Source organism: Rhinopithecus bieti, unplaced genomic scaffold (assembly GCF_001698545.2).
Source record: "Rhinopithecus bieti isolate Rb0 unplaced genomic scaffold, ASM169854v2 scaffold_76074, whole genome shotgun sequence".
NCBI lineage: Eukaryota > Metazoa > Chordata > Mammalia > Primates > Cercopithecidae > Rhinopithecus > Rhinopithecus bieti.
This window is the reverse complement of record NW_016828659.1, coordinates 591036-613081: the sequence shown is the minus strand read 5'-3', so window position 1 is coordinate 613081 and position 22046 is coordinate 591036. Positions and strand designations below refer to the sequence as shown.

Below are 22046 nucleotides of genomic sequence, written 5' to 3'. Positions count from 1 at the left end.
GTTTATATATATATATATGTTTATATATATATGATATATAACTTTTCATAAATTCTTTTCATTATCTAATATCACTGAAATCCCATCGTACAATTAAGATACATGCAAATGTATGTCTGTTAGGTATTTACCATATGGGAAAACTAAAATAATCAAGAAAGGAAATTCAGTAGGTGGTTGACAGTTTAAATACAAATCACAAATGACATCTTTTTAAATATAACGTAGCTTATTTTTAAAGGTGTCACTTACTTTGCAAAGGATAAGGAGAAGTGTTATTAAGAGTTTACTAGGTTGGAATGGCTAGTGTTTATGAGAGAGAGTTTAGCACAAGACAGTGAGACAAGATGCCTGGGGTCTGTTTTGAATGCAGCAACCAATGGTGTATGGAACAGTGAAAAAGTTGCTTCTTTCTATGTTTGTTTTCTACTTGGTATCTTTAAGAATGGGCTATTTAGGAGCAGAAAGCATCTGTCAGTCTTCTAAAACTTTACCTACAAAAGTTTTACTGGCTTGTGTCCCACCAGTGTGTTTGAAAGTCAGAAAGTATATTGGCCACAAGCACCTGTAGGTGGCTGAGGTGTGACTGTAGTCATCCGTGAGTCATGTTTTCAGTATGTATGGAAATTCCTTATTTGGACTTGATTTCAAACATAGAAGGGCCTTTTACAGGTGAAGGAACTGAGATTCAGACACATCAAGAGTCTAGCCTCGAGCTTCTGTTCAGTGTTCTTCCCAAAACGATTGTTCCCTTCTGGTGGGGACTCTAGAGCAAGGATTGAAAACTGTGGCCCAAACTGTGGGCCAAATCCAGCCACCATCTGTCTTTTTTAAATCAAGATTTCCTGGAAAACAGCCAAACCCATTTAGTTGGTATTGCCTATGTCTGCTTCCATGCTGCAGTGGCAGAGTTGAGTAGTTACAACAGAGACTGCATGGCCAGCAACACCTAAAATATTTATTAACTGGCCCTTTACAGAAAACGTTTGATGTTCTCTGCCTTGCAACATTGTATACCTGGTGTTCAGTAAGCTTGGAATCACAGGTGCAATGTAGGATGCCGACTTAGTAAACAGTCCCCCTGCTCTCAAGGAATTATTTGCACTTTAGATGACAAGGCATGTTTAAGACATGTGGAAGGAACAATAACCAGTTATGTAAGAGAGTAGACAGGTTCTGGACTGCAGGCTATATTTTCAGACCATCCAGCATAGTTACGAAAACATCATTAACATAACAAAATACAGCTAAGTAAAAGAAATGATTTATTTGCACTTTGGATTATATAGTTCTTCATTCATTGATTCAAAAATTATTGCCAGTCTGCTCATGTGCCAGGCATTGTGCTAGATGATAGGGCACTGCATCTCTAAATGCCAAAGTTTATCCTTGCTGGTGGAAGGCAGTGTCCTCTTGCTTTATGCTGTGACACAAACTAAGCTCCTACTTTGACTATAGATAGCTAAATCTTAAAAGAAAACTTTTCAGTCATTTTAGTTTTCTCTTAAAGTACTTTAATTCCGTTAAAACCTAAGCCACCAGATTTCCTGTCTGCCTGTCTCTTCCTTGGCCTTAATCCAAAACTCTGCTGAGGAAGAAGATTCGTTGGTACACTGAGAATTGTTTTATAATCCATTCATTTCATAACCCCTCATTTGCTACCCAAAAGTGGGGACCTAAATCTGGACAGATTTGGGTGTTCAAAGCCCATGGCCTACCCAAATAGAGAATATCACCTTTCTTGTGTTTATCTCACAACTTTTGCTGAAGTCTCTCCATCTTTGTGAACATGAACTTCTCGATTTGTGAGGCTATCCCTGGTCAATTGGGTCATTAATCCTACAGCAGGCAAGACACAGAATTTCCTCTCAGCTCAAGGTCTCTTCACTCTCAACCCTCTTAGAACACACTTTGCCGCAATCCTTGGAATCTTTAATGGTAGCCTTTTGGGACTTTAAAAAATATGTTTACTATTTCTCAAGGTTACATCCTTAACAGAAACAAAAAGATTCTAATCAGGGAGACATCAATTTGGTCTTATTTGTCACCCAACTAAAACAGTATACTTTCTTGATTTTGTTTTATTGACTGGATGAATTATATATACAGAGATTCAGTTCGGGAAGCCTCTGAAGAAAAAAGTATGAAACTCCAGAGAAAGCAGTTTGAGGCTTGTCCTCAGGGGCTTCAAGGACCGGGAGAAGTCACTGTATTCCGACATCTTGCTTCCGTCTCCACTTCCTCCCACAGTGTTGAATGCTGCTGTGAATTTGTTTCGAAGGAAGCCTATGGACATTTTTTTTTTTTTATTTTGTACATGAGCCTCAGGAGCAGCCTTGACGGCTAAAAGACCTCATAAACAAGAAGTGTGGAGGGACTGCATGGAAGTGCTGTGGACAAGTCTCAGCCCTCGGCCTTTGTTGGAAGGTGTGGGGCATGCAGACACATGTGCACCTTCGCACACATGCATTGTGCATAAATATCTGTGTTTGCAGGAAAGAAAAGATAGGGTTGTGGGATGTCCCCAGAAGCCACAAGGATTCCAGTGTTTTAGTACCAGGTGAAAGAGCCACTTCCTCCCACACTATCTCTGGGAGATGCCCTTCTGTAGACCTCTGTAGCCCAGTACCCTCAAGAGGTCCTGGAGACAGATGGCCTGGAACAGCCCTAGGGAAGCAGTGTGGGCCTGTGGCAAAAGCCTGGACTGCGAGGTCAGCAGAATTGGAATCCAGTTCTTGACTCCCAAGCAGGTGCATAATGTCCCTGAGCCCTCCTTTCCTTATCTGTAATACTGAGAACCCATTTCTGGGCTCTTTTGACTGTTAATGAGACAACGTGTGAATGCATGGCACAAGAAGGTTAACTGCTACGAGTTACTGTCCCCACTCTGCCTCACTGCTGAGCGGCCAGCCTGTCCATCTGAGAGGGACTGTGTAGGAGCTGTGGGTGCAGCCAGCACAACTGCCTGCGGAGCCACGCAGGGCACTGACAGTGAAGGCCTGTGTGGGGTGCCCTTCAAGGCCACCTCCGTTATCTTATTTCCTGGGAGATTTACTTCTGTGCTCCTGCTTCTCCTCCCTGAAGCTTTGCCTGCTGTCCATATTTGGAGGGGATTAATAAGATGAGCACTGGGGAGGGGAGGAGCCATCACTCCAGCAGGAATATTCCCAGCGGCTGAGTCACTGCACTTTATTTTCAGTGTGAACGACTGAGAAATCAAAGAGCCCTAAAAGAGGAGGAAGTTTCAGGACAATGTTTTTAAAAGATAAAAAACATCAACAGCATGGTGGCTGAGTGGAAAATAATAGAAGGGGCTTGAGGAGACTGGAAATTCCAGTTTGTGTAAGGGCGCACAGTGCTGTAATACAGAGTCCCTGCCTCTCTGCAGTCCCCGGATGTGAATTCCCGATGTGAATTCCCGGGCTGCACCCACACCTGAGCAAAGCAGAGGCTGGGCCTTACTAGGTTCTGGCTGCGGGCTGGATCTCAGCTGCAGGGTGAGTTTCAGATACCGGTGTTTCCTAGCCTTCTCCACACCTTATGTAATCAGAGATGAGGAGGTCCAGCCTCGTTTGCAGCTGTGGTTCTTCGGCCCCAGGAAGCCAGGAAGCAGAGATTTTTGTATTATTTGCCTCCACTTCTCCCTCCCGCAGCGTGCCACTGTGCACATGTTTTCTGTTTTCCTGAGCCACGGCAAAGCACAAGCAATTGCCCATTGTAAACACACCTCTGCGTGTCAACTCACACCTGGCTGCACTGAATTGACCAACTTTCTGCTTCTAGGTAATGGTTGATCTAGAATGGAGGAGGAGGAGAAAAAAAAAACCAAGCAGCAGATGGCCCCCTGAATGTTGCAAACCGTGTTTCTCTAAGCAGGGTTTCTCAACACTCTTGATATTATATTTGGGCCAAATAATAATTTGTGCGGTTGCTTAGTATATTGTAAGATATTTAGCAGCATCCCTGGCCTCTACCTACCAGATGCTAGGAGCACCCTCCACCCCAGCGTGACAACCAGAAATACCTCCAGATATTGCCAGATGCCCCCAGTTCAGAACCGTATTTGTAAAGCTCAGTAGCACCTTTTTATTTCGTATGCTACTTTGCGTGTTTTGTTGCTGAACTGGAAATAAACATGTTAATTTTTAGGTAATAAATTTCAAAAAATGTAACAGGGACACGCAGCCTCTCCATTGGTAATTATACCCATAGGACTGTCATTTCCAGGCCTTCTTTAAAATTCCACTTGGGCAGTTAAAACAACATGAAATGACTTTCTTAGAGGCTTTCCTGAAATTTAAATTAACCATGATCATTAAACATTCCCTATGTCAATAATTTGACTTGCCTACTCAAGTGTTTTAAGCATCAGTTTTGTCTAGCATGGTTTTTTTCTTTAGAAACCATGTTGGTGATGTGTGAATTGCCCATCTTTTTACAATCTCTGCTCAATAAGTTTATACAATGAGTCTCTGGTAATAGACAGACGTGGGAGTGAAAATATTTCTCCTTAACCACAGGAAGGGATTTTTTACAATGCCTTTAGCTGCGGATACCGAGGGTACCTCACCCAGCAGGAAGGAGAGGGAACTATACTTGGGCTAAACACTTCCATAAACTACTTCTCATGGAAAAGAAAATGCAAATAGTAGAAATTTCTTTAAAATATCCATGTGCCTTGAGATAGAAGAAAGCCCTTTAGTTTAAGAAAATGCACTTAAAATTAATACCTTGTGATCCAAAACGTTTTATACATATATGTTCAAGTGTTTTGAAGTGGAATGAACTTCTATTTATAGAGTGTGGTGCGCTTTATTATATAGTATTATGCATTTACATTGATGATCAAAGAACATTGTATCTATGCAGACATGGATTCCGAAAAGGCTGAAAAATTTCAGGTGAGCCGTAACAACAACCTCTAAAGGATCTAGGAACCTAAGGAGGATCTGCCTTTTATTTAATAGAAATCTTAGAAACAAAAATAACTGACATGGCTTGAATGTCAATTTTTTTTTAAAAAAAAAAAAAAAAAAAAGGAAAAAAATCTGTTGTGTGGTCAGGCAGTTATTTTATCATCTAGGCATAGTTTTACCAAAGAAACAAAACAATCAATAATGTTATAAAAGCCACTTAGACTCTGAGCTTGAAACAACTGCTTTATGCCACAGAATTCCTACTGCTATCTCCGTTAGTGACTGACTAATTCAATATGTCCTGAATGTCAACATATTTTTATTACTCAGCTAAAGTTGGCTTTGCTGGATTAAATGTCATTTAAAATGATCAATTGGCAGCTTGTTTGGGGTTGTTTTCACATTTATGAAAGGAAAAAGTTTGCCGGATACAAATGTTCCTGAAGCTCACAGGGAAACGGCGTTCTCTGGAAGCCCTGCCCTTCCTTTGCCATGTGATAAGTAGATAACATTCTAGGTCCTGGTTTGATGCCTCCGAAAAACCAACATGGTAGCCCAGCGCAGGTTAAGCCCTTACATGGAGAAATGGTCTGGTTCACGTTTCACTGTTTTGTGAGAAGTGGAATGTACCATTACAGTTAAAGGGAAGCAACAGAAACATGCAGTGAAAACCCCCGTGCTTGTGGATGGAAAACTCTCCGCTTTGTTTTAGCTCTACGCTAGGCTTCTGAGTGGAGTGCCTTCCGCCTAGAGTCAGGAGGGCTGCCATGAAGTCACTCACCTTCATATGGGCAAAATGTCTTTATATCAAACTGTAAAAGACAATCAGGTAGTTTCTTAATTGCTGAAATTTATTAAAATACACTAGAAAATCACATTCCCAATCCAGAGGAATCCAATGGTGTCGTCGGCCTATTTGCAGTGATAAATGATTGTAAACCTATAGGGAGACATGGGAGGGGTTGCACACAAACTGCCTTTGTTCCTCCTGATTTACTGGCTTTTTTCCCCTTATAGATACAGTCTCACTCTGTCACTCTATCGCCCAGGCTGAGCGTAGTGGGTTGATCATGAGTCACTGCAGCCCCAAACCCCTGGGCTCAAGCAATTCTCCCACTTCAGCCTCCCAACTAGCTGGGATTACACGCATGTACCACCACGCCCGGAAAAATCTTAAATTTTTTGTAGAGATGAGGTCTCATTATGTTGCCCAGGCTGGTCTTGAACTCCTCCTGGGCTTTCAAGCAAGCCTACCACCTCTGCCTCCCAAAACTTTGGGATTGTAGGTATAAGCCACCACACCCAGCCCTAATTTACAGGCACTTTATGTGATAAGATTTGATTTTGTCAGATGTTTTCCAGTTGGAAGAGATGATGGAAAATTAAAATGTATCTGCCATTTGATAGTAGGAGAAACACTGAAATATTAAGCCACAGCTGAGTTCTGGCCTTAGTCCTTTGGAGGCTGCTCTGACAAACTTGCTATACCGGGTAGTTTATACCCAGTAGACACAGACTGCTCCACAGTTCTGGGGGCTGGGAAGATCAAGGCCCTGGCAGATGAGGCATCTGGTGAGGGCCCACTTTCTGGTTCTTAGCACCTTCTTGCTGTGTCTTCACTTGGTGGAAGGGCGAGGGGTCTCCCTCAGGCCTCTTTTAAAAGGGCATTAATCCCACTCACAAGGGTGGAGCCCCCAAGACCTAATCACCTCCCAAAGGTACCTTGGCAGTTAGGATTTCAACAGATGAATCTGGGGAGGACATGAAGATTCAGACCACAGCAGATCTCTATTTAAACCCTTTATAGTAAAAGTGACTCAAGACAAGAAGATGTTTGCAAGGGAAAAGACACTTTGCCACTTTTTACTGCTTTGCCTAGAAACTAGAATCATCCTCCTTCAAATGCCTTAAAAATGAGCTAGATTGGCCGGGCTCAGTGGCTCAAGCCTGTAATCCCAGCACTTTGGGAGGCCGAGACGGGCGGATGACGAGGTCAGGAGATCGAGACCATCCTGGCTAACACAGTGAAACCCCGTCTCTACTGCAAAATACAAAAAAACTAGCCGGGCGAGGTGGCGGGTGCCTGTAGTCCCAGCTACTCGGGAGGCTGAGGCAGGAGAATGGCGTGAACCCGGGAGGCGGAGCTTGCAGTGAGCTGAGATCCGGCCACTGCACTCCAGCCTGGGTGACAGAGCGAGACTCCGTCTCAAGAAAAAAAAAAAAAATGAGCTAGATTATTCTCAGTCTGCAGCAGGACACTGATTTCTCAAGGTACTTACGATGCTCGGGTTACTCATCTTCTCCACACCCCCCACCTCAGCCCGCCCTCTGGCAATACAGAATGCAGCCATGGCAAGATGGGGTGGGCAATAGAAGTGTCTGGATAGCTTCTGTTGTTAGAATGGAGTTCAAACTCCAGGACTATGGTGTCATTGTTTTAAGAAGGAGGCCACTTGTCCTTTTCCAAAACACAATCAGTGACACACCACATTAATGTTTAAACACAGATAATACAGAAGAAAGGATACCATAAGGGATACTAAAGATTTAGGGTCGCTGTACGTTTAAATGGTAGTTCCTTGAAAGATTAAGCTTCTGGAAAATGCCACATTTTTCTGCCAGTGTCTTCTGCTGTCCAAAGAGAATGCTGGAGTTCAGAAAAGGTACACTGAGCAGGTGTACTTTGTTCTGCAAAGCCCTAAGATTTTATGAACGTATACCCGTTAACGAGTTTCTCTGAGACTAGAAATTGCATTGGGAAGTGTGTCATAGCATGGACTCTGGGGTCATACAGAGCCAAGAATCCTGTGTGTCATTCATAAGCTGTGTCCTTCTGAGTAAATCATCAAACCCTCCCAGCCCCAGCTTCCTGGTCTATAAAATAGGAATAGCAACAGCACCTGCCTCATAAGGTGGCATAAGGGTCAGATGTAACCAGGCTTGTCGAAGCCACAGCACAGTACCCACAAATAGCACCCACTAAATACCATTGTTATTTTTATTACTTTCTCTTCCCTCCCATTATCACTAATACAGTAATCCTGTAAAGTAAGTGCTGTTATTCCCACTTCATAAGTGAGGCAGCGGAACCTCAGGAAGATTAACAAACATGTTCAGGGTGGCCCAACTGAATTCCTCTTGTAAATATACCTCTAGAGAAGGCTGTATGTCTTTCTCTGCAATGCAGATGTGTTAGCTGTAATATATTCCAAGTCTCAATTGGACACTCCCCTTTCAAATGTGCCAGGCCCAGGCCTCACCCATAGTGAAAAAGAAAGAACACTGTAGTGCAAGAGTCCAGAGTGCAAATCCCTGTGACCTCAGGCAAGTTATTTCAACCTCTCTGAGGATCAGAAATAATACAGGTAAAGTGCTGAGTTCATACTTGGTATTTAGTAATTGATCTTCCATCACCAGCCATTCTGACGAGTGCCTATAAAAAGTGGGCATTTCTAGAATCATGCAGTGAACACCTGGAAATTGATGTTGCTTCTCCTCATCTGGAGGCCAGTTAACCTTTAACTCAACCTAGAAGGCACACATCTGTCCCCAGCTACCTCTCCAGGTTCTGCTGGAGGGCAACCACACACCTTCATAGCACACATCCAGAAAGTCATAGAACAAGGGGAAGGTGCACATCACGTCTTCTTCTTTTTTTTTTTTTTTTTTTTTTTTTTTTGGAGACGGAGTCTTGCTTTGTTGCCCAGGCCGGAGTGCAGTGGCACGATCTCGGCTCACTGCAACTTCCGTTCCGTCTCCTAGGTTCGGGCAATTCTCCAGCCTCAGCCTCCCAAGTAGCTGGGATTTCAGGCACACGCCACCATGCCTGGCTAATTTCTTGTATGTTTAGTACAGACGGGGTTTCGCCACATTGGTCAGGCTGGTCTCAAACTCCTGGCCTCCAGTGATCCACCCGCCTCAGCTTCCCAAAGTGCTGGGATTACAGGCATGAGCTACCACGCCCAGCCATGTCTTCTCTTTTAATTTACTAACCCACAGCTGAAAGCCAAGGCCCAACACCATGCCTAGGCCATAGTAAATCACTTGACACTTAATAAATATCCATTGCCTGACTGAGTGTTCAAACATCAGTTCTGCAAATGGAGAAAGTGATTTTTGCACTGGGTTGCTTTCTGCCATGATCCATTGTATCAAAACATTTTTTAAAAGCCTCCAAAGTGTGATAGAATGAGAATATCTGTATTTCTTTTTAAAACCATGCTAGCCACAGTTCCCACAGAGTCACCAAGCCACATAATTTTTCTTTTCCCACCGTTTTTCACTCCTTACTCCTTTTTGCTGTGTTTTTAGCCTACCCCAGCCTTCTCATCTTTATCCATCCGTCTCCCACCAACACCAGGATAATCTTTTCACCCCACTATTTTTTACCACACAGCTCTCTCTGTAACATCAGGATCCTCTTTCCACCCTTTTCTCCTTTCAGGCTGCATTTAACACACATTCAGAGCCTGTTCATTCACAGTTAGAACTTGCTTCCCGTCTTTCACATGGGCTCTGCCCAGGTTTAAGTTTGGGTCACGACTGTGGACTTCCGGGTCACTGTATCATCATCTGTGGAGGGAGGCTGTTGCCTGGATCATCTCTGAGGCCTCCAGTGGGTCAAAGGTCACACAACAGGACCTCCTCCATCTCTCTGGGACTTCATTCCTTCCCTGTAAAACAAGGAAATTAGACAATCAGTCAACCCAAGCTAGGCAGAAGCAGTTGCTGGATTGTTTTTTGATTCTTCTGGTTAGTGACTCAACAAGAAACATTTTCAACAGTGTTTTCTTGCCCTTTTCCTCTGTAGACTGTAGACTGCTTTGGGATTACGTCTATCAGTTGCTTTCTGACAGCCGGTACGAAAACTTCATCCGATGGGAGGACAAAGAATCCAAAATATTCCGGATAGTGGATCCCAACGGACTGGCTCGACTGTGGGGAAACCATAAGGTAAAAGGGCAGCAGATATCTGCTCCATCAACTAGTGCTGAAATGAAGTCTTTATCCCTGGATTGGAGGATAATCGTCTATCTTCTGCTTTTTACATCTGCCCATACTTATTTAGTTTATTCCTTGCTAGGCAAGCAATTAGGCAGTTGCAAAGGGAAGGAAATAATTAAAGATGCATCTTTCCATTTGTTCCTGAGTCACATATCCTGGTTTACTGGGCTGCATCATGAGTGACTCTTGCTTCCACTCCCCTTGACCTGATCCCGCCACCTCCACTGTTGTTAGGAACTGGGTAAAAGGGAAGTACGGCAAGACTCTGTGACTCACAGGGGACCTTTGGGAAGTGCCACTTCTTTTCTGCTCAGTTAGAAACTCCCATGTTCCCCAAAGCCCATTTCTTCATAGAAAATACTTATATTCTGGCTGTAAAACATCCCCTTTATGAGCAAGCGATGCAAGAAGTTTGCCCCACAATTTTCCAAACTGAGAGGAGGGAATGGCATTGAATAAAGTCTTTTGCAGTAAGGAAGACTGCTCAAGTGTGCAGATGTAAAATGTGGGGAGCCGTGATCCAGGCCAGCCGATAGGTGGACCTGAAGCAAAGCCTGATGTTGGCACAGTGGCACAACCCCAATCTGCTGAGTGAGAAGGCAGGGAGGCCCAGCCAGGTGTGCCCAGACCTACAGCCTTCTAAGAAGGCAGTGGGTAATGCAGACCATGACCAAATATGGCAAGGCCCCACTGACAGACACTTCCACGTGTGAGTCACTGAGAAAAATCCCTCTGCTACTCCCACATTGTACCATTGCCTCAGGCCCAGAACCACTGTATTCTTGCTTCCACAACAGGAATTTAAACAAAAAAAAATTTTGTCTTCCTTAAAATGACAGACCAGAAACACAAGTTTGAGAAAAGGTCATTGCAACAAAAAAAAAGAAATGCTATGTGGGTCAGAACGTGAAGGGTGACCCAGAGATAGGGGGAACCTGCAGGAAATTCCTTAGGCGGAGCAGAGAGCAGTCTTGGGAAAAGGAAATAAGGGAGGCTGCTATGGGATCTGTTTTATTAGCTAAAGCTCCAGGACTTTGGACAAAGGGTGATTCACCTTAGAAGTAAACCTTGATGACAGGGAATATAAAAAGCTAAACGGTGGGGACAGATGTGCCTGGAAGGCAGCAGATTAGCAGGTAGCTTCCCAAACTGGCAGGGCCACAGGCAGCAGCTGAAGAGCTTTTATTTTAATAGTTCCCCCAGTGCCTTTTCTGAGGTTCATTTCATTGTGTCTTTGTGCTTTTTTTCTCCCTTCCTCCTTTGAACAAACAGAACAGAACAAACATGACCTATGAGAAAATGTCCAGAGCCCTGCGCCACTACTACAAACTAAACATTATCAGGAAGGAGCCAGGACAAAGGCTTTTGTTCAGGTAGCACTTCCTTTTTCTCCTTTCCTTCTTTTGGGAGGATGCTGGTTTTTTTTAAAGAACGGGGAGTGGGGGGAGACTGTTAAGATCTCTACCTGCCTATCGGATACCCAAAGCCAATCATTGCTACAAACTGGATACCGGGTACTGGTTTGTTAGGATTTAAGGAAACTATTTTTTTTTAACTTATGTCTGTCCTGTAATAAAGCCAAAACTAAATGAACAGAATCTGACTCACCTTTAAAATAACGCAGTGATCAAATAATACTATGTAGCATTAAAGTCCGCTGTAGTTAAAAGCACAAAGTCAATGGCAAAACAAGGAATTAACCCTAGACTTCCAGGTTGCCAACCCTGTAAGGCAACTTTCTGAACCAGTATTTGTCAAAATGCAGGTAATGACCCACAGTGAGTCACGAAATAGATTGAATGGGTCCATCACAGCTTTTTTTTTTTTAATGAAATAAAAATAGGATAGGATAGAGCTGAAAATGCCAGACTGCATCACATGTAGCAAGAATGACAGTTGATTCATGAAAATGTTGTTCCAGGTGTGTATGTACGTGATGAGTCATGATGTAAAATACATTTCTATTTCTTATAATGCATCATAGTCAGAAAAGTCTACAAGCTGCTGTACTAGAATTTTTCTTTCCAGAATTCCTCATAATGAGTTACCCTCATAGATAACCAGTTAGCCTGCCACATAGATTGTGATTCCAAGTACTATGCAAGAGAGGAGAAAGAATTAGAAGAAGGAGGGATCTGAAGGACCAATCAGGAGATGTAGAAGTAGACCTCTGGTGCTGGTAGTAGTCATTAGTGGGGCCAAGTGCAGGTAGGTAGAAGTGACATCAACAAACACAACCTTGGGTGATGGGTTTTGGCAGGTGGGACAGAAGAGAGTGACAGATGGGGCTAGAGATGCAGATTGTGAATTATCTATATACAGATAGGAAGTGATACCATGTATGAACAGATGAGCTCACTGATACGATTCATTTATTGGAAAGAGCAGAGAACCTGGTCTTTAGCATTGGGAAGGAATGGTGACTTAGGAATAGTAAAAGCAATTAAGATCTTCAAAAGAAACAAGAAAGGCTATTCAAGAAAGGGAAACAGAATAGAAGGAATAAAAAAAAGAACCCTCCCTTCTCTGGCTCTACTGATGCCTTTTCTTCATCCTTCAACCTAAATGCAGTCCTTGGCTCCCTTTCTTCCCACTCTATACCTTTTTTGTGGATGAATTGATCCCAACATACAACTTCATTTATCACCTCAGTGGTTAGGCTCTTAAATCTCTACATCCAACTCTAAAATCTCCCTGAAATTCCAAATTTGAATGTCCAAGAGTTTCTTGTAGGCTGTGTCCACTTAAATGTCACATTTAAGTATTTCAGACATGACACTTTCAAAACAGAAGCTCGTCTCAGATTAGAAATTCCACCCAGAGGCCGGGCGTGGTGGCTAATGCCTGTAATCCCAGCACTTTGGGAGGCCGAGGTGGGCAGATCACGAGGGCAAGAGATCGAGACCATCCTGGCCAACATGGTGAAACCCCATCTCTACTAAAAACACAAAATTAACTGGGCATAGTACCATACACCTGTAGTCCCAGCTACTCAGGAGGCTGAAGCAAGAGAATTGCTTGAACCTGGGCAGTGGAGGTTGCAGTGAGCCGAGATCACGCCACTGCACTTCAGCCTGGCAACAGTGTGAGACTCCATCTCAAGAAAAAAAGAAAAAATAAATTCCACCCAGAATTGTTGAATTCTTTACTCATCAAAGGCATCACTGCTGTTGGAAGCAACCAACTTTGAAACTAGAGTTCCCTTTGACTCTTCCTGTATCCCAGTCATTGTGCTAGATTGACCATTGGCTCTTCAGCCCCATTCCCACTCTATTCTGTGTTGTAGAGGCTAGAAGCCTGGGAACTACATTTCCCAGGGCTTGTTGCCAGAAGGTCCCAGGTTGGAGTCTTTCAATGACAAGCAGTTTCATGAGATCTGGGAGATGAGAAAAAGGCAAAGGCTTCCCTGGCAGTGGAAGCTGATGTCTGGACTTCATGATTCGCATCGGGATTCACTCAACAATGTCTTTCTGTCTCTGGTCCACTCCCCTGCCTCATGAAACCATAATACAAACTGCCAGCTGCCCTACAACACTAATACGATTCCCTATGCCAGAAATGTATATGACTTTAACTTTTGCCTTTTTAATACCTATACCCTCAAGGCTCAACCTCAAGTCTATTGCCCTGAATGAGGCCTTCTTCGGCTGCTCCAGCACACATAGCTATCATCTTCCATCATCGCTTGTGTTCCCTTGGGCCCCCAAGGGATATGATTTGCTTTTGCTTTTCTTTTCTTTTCTTTCTTTCTTTTTTTTTTTTTAGACAAAGTCTTTCTCTGTCACCCAGGCTATAGCACAGTGGCACAATCTCAACTCACCGGAACCTCCACCTCCTGAATTCAAGCAATTCTTATAATAATCATGCCTCAGCCTCCCTAGTAGCTGGGATTACAGGTGCCTGCCACCATGCCTGGCTAATTTTTGTATTTTTAGTGGAGACAGGGTTTTGCCATGTTGGCCATTCTTGTCTCGAACTCCTGGCTTCAAGTGATCTGCCCACCTTGGCCTCCCAGAGTGCTTGGATTACAGATGTGAGCCACTGTGCCTGGCCAACTTGTTTGTTTTTCTAGAGACAGGGTCTCACTCTGTTGCCTAGGCTGGAGTGCAGTAATGTGGTCATAGCTCACTGAAGCCTCAAACTCTGGGCTCAAGCAATCCTCCTGCCTCAGCCTCCGGAGTAGCTAGAGCAACTACATGATTTATATTTTTAATACAGGTTGAGTATCCCCTATCTGGAATGCTTGGGACCAGAAGTGTGTCCGATTTTTGGATTAGGGATGCTCAGCCTGTAGTTAACATGTGTGAAGCCCTTCTCTCCGACAACTAGATTAAAAGCCCCTAGAAGGTAGAGGATTCTATTTTTTATCATTCTGTATTACATCTTTCAATAAATGCTTATTGACAGCCTGATGTGGAATATCAGAAGCTTAATATGGGAAAGTCGTCAAAAGAAGAAAGGGGTAGTTTGGGGGGCCAAGCACAGCACATCTGTGGAGTTGGCTGAGAGGGGCTCCTTATTAACTTCGGATGTGGAGGGAGAAATTCTAGTTAGGGGATAAAAGAGGAGAAAGACTGCAGATGCTACAGATCATACTGCTGGAGAAGTTTGCCAACAATGAGCAGGAAAAGCAGTAGTAGCCAGAAGATTGATAGGCTTCCAACAAAAGATCTTCAGTAAGAGAATGGAATAGTGCTATTCGTGAGGGAGAGATTAGTCCATTTTGAGGAAATGAACGCTAGAAGCCAGACTTGCCACAAAATGCAGGTTTCTTGGTGTAAGACCTAGTATGTAATCGAGTGAGGTGTTGAATTGTGAGTACTCTTCACAAGATGTTTCAGTGTTGAAGATAGATATTTAAGTGTTGAAAACATGGACTAGTGCCATTAAGCAGCTCTTTGATGAGGAGGCAGAACACAAAGAATGAGTAGGACTCAACTCGTGAGAAGAGTCAGGAGGGCTTCAGATAAGGGAAAAGCTAAAGATGTGTAGGAGAGCATGCGCCATGATTTATACAAGAGCCAAGACCGCTAGACTGCAGTGGGTTCATACTGGTGAACAGTGGAAAATAAGAGCTTCCTAGGTAAAGATGGTAGAAGAACCCGATGAGCAGAGCAAAAGGATGTACCCTTGACTTGTTGAGTGGTCCTTGTAGGCTTTTGCACGTGGATGAATGAGAGAAAATGTAAGTTCTAAGATAGTGGTACAGGGCAGAGTATATGGGGAGAGAAAAGTATGCAGGCACAGAGGGGAACTGGGAAGGGTGCTCCTACAGTGCAGGCAGAATATCTGCAACCAGGCGGCCTTCCTGAGCCATTGTAAATCATGGTCGAAACATGTCATTGATGTCACTTCCAGTTTAACCCATTGAACAGGAAGATGAAGTTTGCTGTACACCCCAGTTGCAAAGGTAGACAAACTAACGAAGGTTCATTGCTGTCATTTTGGGTGAATCCGTGATAATGTAAAAGATTCTCTCTTTTTTTGCCTTTCTAATTTTCCAGAAGCTCCACTAAGTTGTCCTATTGTCAGCATTTTTCACTTAACATTTAACTATATCCTTTGAAATTTAAGTTTTGAATAACATTTCCTGGGCTCACAGTCTGGAATGGAAGTGGATATACAGCTCTCGTGAGTCTGTAAAATCTAATCCTGTAAAAGAAAGAAACATATATACATGGTCTGGACAAAGGCTTTCTTGTATGGTCATGCAGTAATGCACCACACGGTCCCAAAGGGTGCTCGCTACCTCACAGACATCCTAGACTTTTTTTTTTTTTTTAATAATTAGGATTTCACTTTGTCACCCAAGTTAGAGTGCAGTGGCATGATCATAGCTTACTGCAGCCTCAACCTCCTGGGCTTAAGGGATTCTCCCACCTCAGCCTCCCAAGTAACTAGGACTACAGGTACACACCACCATACCCAGGTTGTTGTGTTTTGGTTTTCTTTTTTTTTTTTTTTGGTAGAGGTGGGGTCTCGCTATGTTGCCCAAGCTGGTCTCAAACTCCTAGGTTCAAGTTATCTTCCCACCTTGGCCTCCCAAAGCACTAGGATTATAGGCCTGAGCTACCATGCCTGGCCCTCGTCTTTTTAAATAATCATTTTGCCACTTTTTAGACAGTCAGAGAAAGGGGTACCTTTTCCTCATTTGCACTAAGTTAGCATTAATCTCGGGGTTCAGTAGCTCTCCAGCTGTATAAGATGATGGAGACTTGCTTTATATACAGGCTAGAGTTCAGAGTGAAGACAGCTTTAGGAAAATGGAATCTCTTAACTCCTCCACTTCTTCCAAAGGTTTATGAAAACCCCAGACGAAATCATGAGTGGCCGAACAGACCGTCTGGAGCACCTAGAGTCCCAGGAGCTGGATGAACAAATATACCAAGAAGATGAATGCTGAAGGAACCAACAGTCCACCTCAGCGGGCCGGCAGCCCAGGGAACCCCTGCCCACCAGGATTGCTGGAGGTGTGACGGAGCAGGCGGGCTGAGGAGAGTGGAAAAGGAAGCGACCCAGAAATGGCAGGGACACTTCTCTTGCAGACGAAGAGGGACCCTGGAGCACCTTGGACAAACCACCCAGCAAAGGCGGGGCTGGAATTCTGGCAGAGGGCGTGAGCCTGGGACTCGCATGTCACGTTTCCTTCTCATTTGGAATCTCCATCTGTAATTCCTCACCCTCACCTTTCCACCGTTGTTAGTTTCATGGTGTTTTTGTTTTTGTTTTAAGAACATGCAGTTTGACTCTTCATCATTCATCTAGGGGAAGACATCCAATGTTGTTTTCCTATGGAAATATATATCTATTATATATATATTTTTTGCAAATCTCACAAAGTGCGGCAAGCCCAGCTGGTCAGGAAAGAGAATACTTGCAGAGGGGTTCAGGTTCCTCTTTTTCCTGCCACATGGATCAGGTTTGTTCCTGTTACTGTTGGGTCTTGGCTGAAAAAAAAATGCTTTTAAAAAAGATAAAATGAAAAGGAGAGCTCTCTTTTTCTCTCTCTTGCTCTGTTCTTCCCTTGGTCCCCTCTGTCCTCCCTCCCTGCCTGCTGTTGCGATTCAGATGCCTTCTGACAGAGTTCAGCCTCTTGGAGAGTCTTGGGGATTGTTGGCACCTAAACAGAATCAGTGACCTGGGTGCTTTGTGGCCAGCAGCACAGAATCAAACCCACATCCAAGCATTTGGCCACCCATCTGAGGGAGGCCAAAATCATCACAGATGCTGCTGTCCTGCAGACAGATACATGCTAGACCAGCGAGCCACCCCTGAGATGACTGTGAGAACCATGCGTCTAAGGCGTAAGATAAGGATGGAAGGCTGTCCAAGTTACTTGGAAGGCCTCGGCAGCTTGGGATTAGCTTGGGAGTGCTGCAAAGTGGAAAATATGAAAAGACACAGGCCCAGCAGTCCAGAAACTGGGCAAAAGTATTCTGCAGTGCAGATTTATTTTTCCAAAGCAGGTAACAGAGGCTGGTGAGGAAAGATCCTCTCTGCTCCATTCCAAAGGCCATCTTGCCATCAGTTTCATGCCTTCGCCTGATTTTTTTTTTTTTTTTTTCAATTCCTAGCCTTTTTTAAAGTTTCCTGGTCTCCACTGGACACAGCATTGGAGACGGAGGATCCCAAAGGGCAGTCTCAGTTGCAATCAGTGTTTGCCCAGCCTGGGCAGACAGGAAATTCCTTGGATACATTATTTTTCTTTCTTTCATAGCTATGTCTCAGAAAGGACCCATTTGTGGCTCTTTTTCACCTCAAAATAAGATCGATGGTATCTTGTAAAATGAGGGTAGTGCCACTTCTTAGTATTTTGATGATAACAGATATTTTAGAAAGCTGTTTTAAATTTTTTTTTTTTTTTCCTTTTCTAGCCATCTAAACTGACTCTTCCAATATAGGTCTCAGAAATCCAACATTTGGAGTACAATTTCTTTTAATCCAGGTTAGATCTGCCTTACAAAGCACCCCCTCCTCGTTCCCCTCTGTTTCCTCCACTCGGCTGGGGGAGCAACTCACAGCTCCTCCAGGATACATATGTGCCCTCAGCAGCAGCTCCCAGGGAAGTTGCCAGAGACCCCAGGCTTCTCCCCAGCCTTTTCTGAGTTGAGTCAGACCCATAGAGTTTGGGTCACACAGGCAAGAGGAATTTTCCCTGGGCCTTACTGACAAGGACACCAACCTAGGATGCGAACAGATGGACTGTGGGTCAAGGACACTGGAATTGAGCTGATCAAGGCTCTCTTCAGCCTTGGTCTGTCCCTGCCTCTTATCAGAGCACAGGTAGACACACGGGCGTAGCCAACCCACTCCTACTGTCACAGGTGCCCCACCATTCGACCTTCCAGGAGGTCAGGGGCCTTCTGTGTGAGGTGAGCGGGTCTCAGTCTGCTTGAATGGTGATGAGATTCTGCTGGATTTCAGCACACTGCAGGTGTCTTTTGAGAGCGTTCAGTAGGTTATGGTGATCCCTATTTCAGCCTCTAAGATGACTGGTATTCGATCTCAAATGCAGAGATTAAGCCAAATACCTGATGTATTGTGAAAGCCACTGATTTTAAGAATGGAGAGAAAGGGATTTGTACCACATCCCTCTATGAATATGAAATCCGAGACCAGGGCATGATGTTGCTCGGGTTAGAGCCTCTCAGTCTGGCCTCTTCACCCAAGTGCAAGAACTCAGTCTCTTACTGCTCAAAGAATCTTACAGTTGAATTACGGAGGGAAATTCCCTTTTGCCCCAAGAGTTTCTATATTTAAAGCAATATCCCAGGAGAATAAGTTAGACTTAGGATGATACCTTCAGCCACTTGAAGAAGAAATAGAAGGCATTCATTCCAATATAGTCTTCATTTCCCATTCAGATACAGGTTGAGCATCCCTAATCTGAACAGTTAAAACCCCCCAAATGTCCCAAAATCCAAAACTTCTTGAATGCTATGACACCATCAGTGGAAAATTCCACACCTTAACACCTTTGCTTTCTTCTGGTTCAATGTACACAAATTGTTTTATATAGAAAATTACTTCAAATATCACAAGATTACCTTCAGGCTATGTGTATAAAGTATATATGAGCCATAAGTGAATTCTGTGTTTAGACTTTATGTCCATCCCCAAGATTTCTCATTTTATATATATATATACAAATATTCCAAGATACAAAAAAATTTTAAAATCCAAGACCCAGAACACTTCTGGTCTCAAGCATTTCAGGTAAGGAATATCAATCTGTACTACCAATAATGATTTTTGTAATTCCCCTAACTGCAAATGTCCTCTTCATTTGTTCTTTATGAGAAGACCTGGGTAGTGCCAGCACCTGGATACAGTATTTACAACCTGCAGACCCTAAATATTTCAGATTGAATTTGGCAAACCTTGATGAAGTACCTGCTGGACGCTGTGAGGCACCCAAAGCTCAATCAGCCATAATCCCTGCTTTCAGAGTTTATATTGTACTTGCCTAATCCACCCAGCATGAAATTTCTCATTTCAACACCAAGGACTAGGGGTGTTGTCAGGGGACAAATCAGAAGTCAGGAGAGGAAAATGCAAAGGAACCCTGCCATGTGATGGATCTGTACTCTCACTTGGGTCTTGAAGTTCTCATTCCCACATCTCAAGCTAGCCAGGCCGTCTCCTCTGTATCAGAAGAAAGCACTGGTAGTTGGCTAGACTGGCTATGTTGAAGGTAACATGAACTCTAAGATCTTGACCCAAGGCGACTTGGTCTTGCTTAAGGTGACATCACCCATGTTCCAAATCCTTTGGGGAGGTGAGGGCATCCCCACAGAAAACGAGGAATAACAGACCAATGGATTTTCTCCTTTCAACAGTATGTTTAGAACCCTCTTATGCAGTGTCTCTTGATACTGATCTCTTGTCCAAATGAGAATGTCGCTTTAGCTGAAATTCAAATGGCTGTGACAATTTACTGAAATGATGAAGTAAACCACCATTCCCACCTTTTACTGCCTAGGCTCCAAGTCTGAATACATTTTTGAAATAGGAACTCCCTTTTGCAAAAAAGAAACCTGGGGGTCAGGGAGGTGAAGTGACTTGCCCTAGGAGCAGACAGCATGCCAAGAACGGAATTAGGATCAGGATCCAGCCTGGGCTTACCTTGTCTGGCCCATTCCCACCCAGGAAACTGAAGATAAAAGATTTGGGAAAACACTCAAGAAAAAGGGGCAGTTTCCTTTGCCCAAGCATTTGGTGCTAGTTAGAGGCTATTCACTCTCTCCTGCTCCTCTTTGGAGTAGAAATAAAGGTTGTGACATAAGGAAGCCAATGGGGTGGGAGGGGGGACAATAATCCCTGCCTAAAACCCACAGAAGACTATCCTGATACTCTTGACCCAACTGCATCAACACTAAACAACTGCAGACCCCCTGAATCTTTCACACATGCCAAGTGAACATTCTTGATGATTTCTCTTTGTGACTGCAACCACCTGCAAACCAGAACGAATCTAGAATTTCCTTTTTCCCCCCCTTTTTGTTTAATTTCTAATCTCTTGTTTATGAGGTGTGGGGTTTATAAGGGACTGAATCAAATGAATGTAACAAAAAAGAAAAAAACAAAAACAAAAAAAAAAATGCCTTTTCTCAGGGCCAGTGAGTTGCAAATAATTTTTAAAGAAAAGCCTATAATTACATCATCTCAATAAATTTTTTATAAAAAAAAAGAAACAAGTCCAGAGTCTCTGTTTTTAATAATATGAAATGCAGTCAGACAAGGTGCTCTGATGAGGTAAATCCTGTCTCCACTCAATTATGGCATAAAGGGCAGTCAATGGTTTTTCTCTGGCAGGAAGCCTCCACTGCAGAGCAGTCTGCAGGCGATCTTTAGACAAGTGGCACCGGAAAGGTCAGAGTGAACCATTCCGATCTGAGCAGCTGCCACAGGTGGAAAAATTGCCAAGAGGAACCCCGATCAGAGATGCTTGGGACCCATGCTGTGGTGAATGTTTATTAGCTCACTGAGAACCTAGCAATGCCTGGTCCTCACACAATAGAATTGCCCCTTAAATCTGCTGAGATCAGGGGTCTAAGCCTACAAGGTGACGAAGGCGTAAGGGCTGGGATAGCTCCTATGACTAAATACAGGACTGTAATGACCTAGGAAGTCATCACACTGCTCAGAGCCAGCCCACATGCTCAGAATGTCCCAGCCAACCTGACCAACAGAGCCACCCGCCAACCAGTGGGCACTTGGGAGTTCAAGATCAAACATTCTGCACTTGACCAGAACTATCTGCCATCAGAAGTGGGTGGAAACAAGGGGAAGAATGAAAAACAAAGCAAATGCATTGCTGTTGAGCAAATTGGACACAGGTTCGAAATGTCTAAGAAATCAACGGTCTTAGAAAATGTTGTTAGTTTACTTTTGTATTTAGGTTAACCCAGTTACTCTGTGTCCCCTGAGAATGATTGCTGCAATTTGGCCCTATATTCTGTATGATCAGAGCACAGTATCAAATAAGGGTCTAGATATTTTTTTGTGGTGCTAAAAATGCATTCGAAGCTACTATTTCTATAATGCAGCATTAGAGAACTGCTAGAAATGCAAATTATCAGTTCCCACCCCATAAACGGAATCAGAAACTTTGGAGCCGGGGCCGAGCAGTATGTTTTAACAAGCATTCTGGGTGATTCTGATGCACACTAAAGTTTGAGAGTCACTGCTACCAATTTCTTCATCTTAGTGTGAAAGAGAGCTTGTAGCAATTTAAACAATAAACTCAAAATAATTGGTGACAACTAATTTGCATTAATAGTACTCACAATAACGCCGCATTTTCCTAATGGTAGATATACTGTGGAATGAGGCTAAGTGGACACAGAATCACATACCAAAATCATCGTCTTGTTTTCTCCAAACCTTTTAAGCAATCAGTTTGCTGTCAAGATGAGCTGTTTTAAAGGGTAACTCTAACAGCTGACCTGCCCTTGCAAATTAGAGCACAGCAATTTATCCACTTATGCCCACTTATCTGCCTAACCAGCCTGATCTAAAAAGAAAAATAAAAGGATCATTCTCATCTGCTAACTGACCTTGGCTATCTGTACCCGGAATTATTAAGCAGAGCCTGGATGAGCATTTAACCAGGGCATTTGCAGA

The 22046-nt window shown here is 43.5% G+C and overlaps 1 protein-coding gene across 3 annotated transcripts in view; it reads left to right on the top strand.

Annotated features, from left to right (window-relative positions):
- The window catches only part of ETV6 (ETS variant transcription factor 6), a 253423-nt gene extending 232813 nt beyond the window's left edge, over positions 1-20610 (top strand). For all 3 annotated transcript variants that reach the window (XM_017864555.1, XM_017864556.1, XM_017864557.1), the window contains exons 6-8: positions 9727-9869; positions 11193-11293; positions 16218-20610. In XM_017864555.1, coding sequence (XP_017720044.1) covers positions 9727-9869; positions 11193-11293; positions 16218-16323 — 350 coding nt within the window. In that variant the 3' untranslated portion in view covers positions 16324-20610. The remainder of the gene's footprint in view (positions 1-9726; positions 9870-11192; positions 11294-16217) is intronic.
- Positions 20611-22046: the final 1436 nt, after the last annotated feature.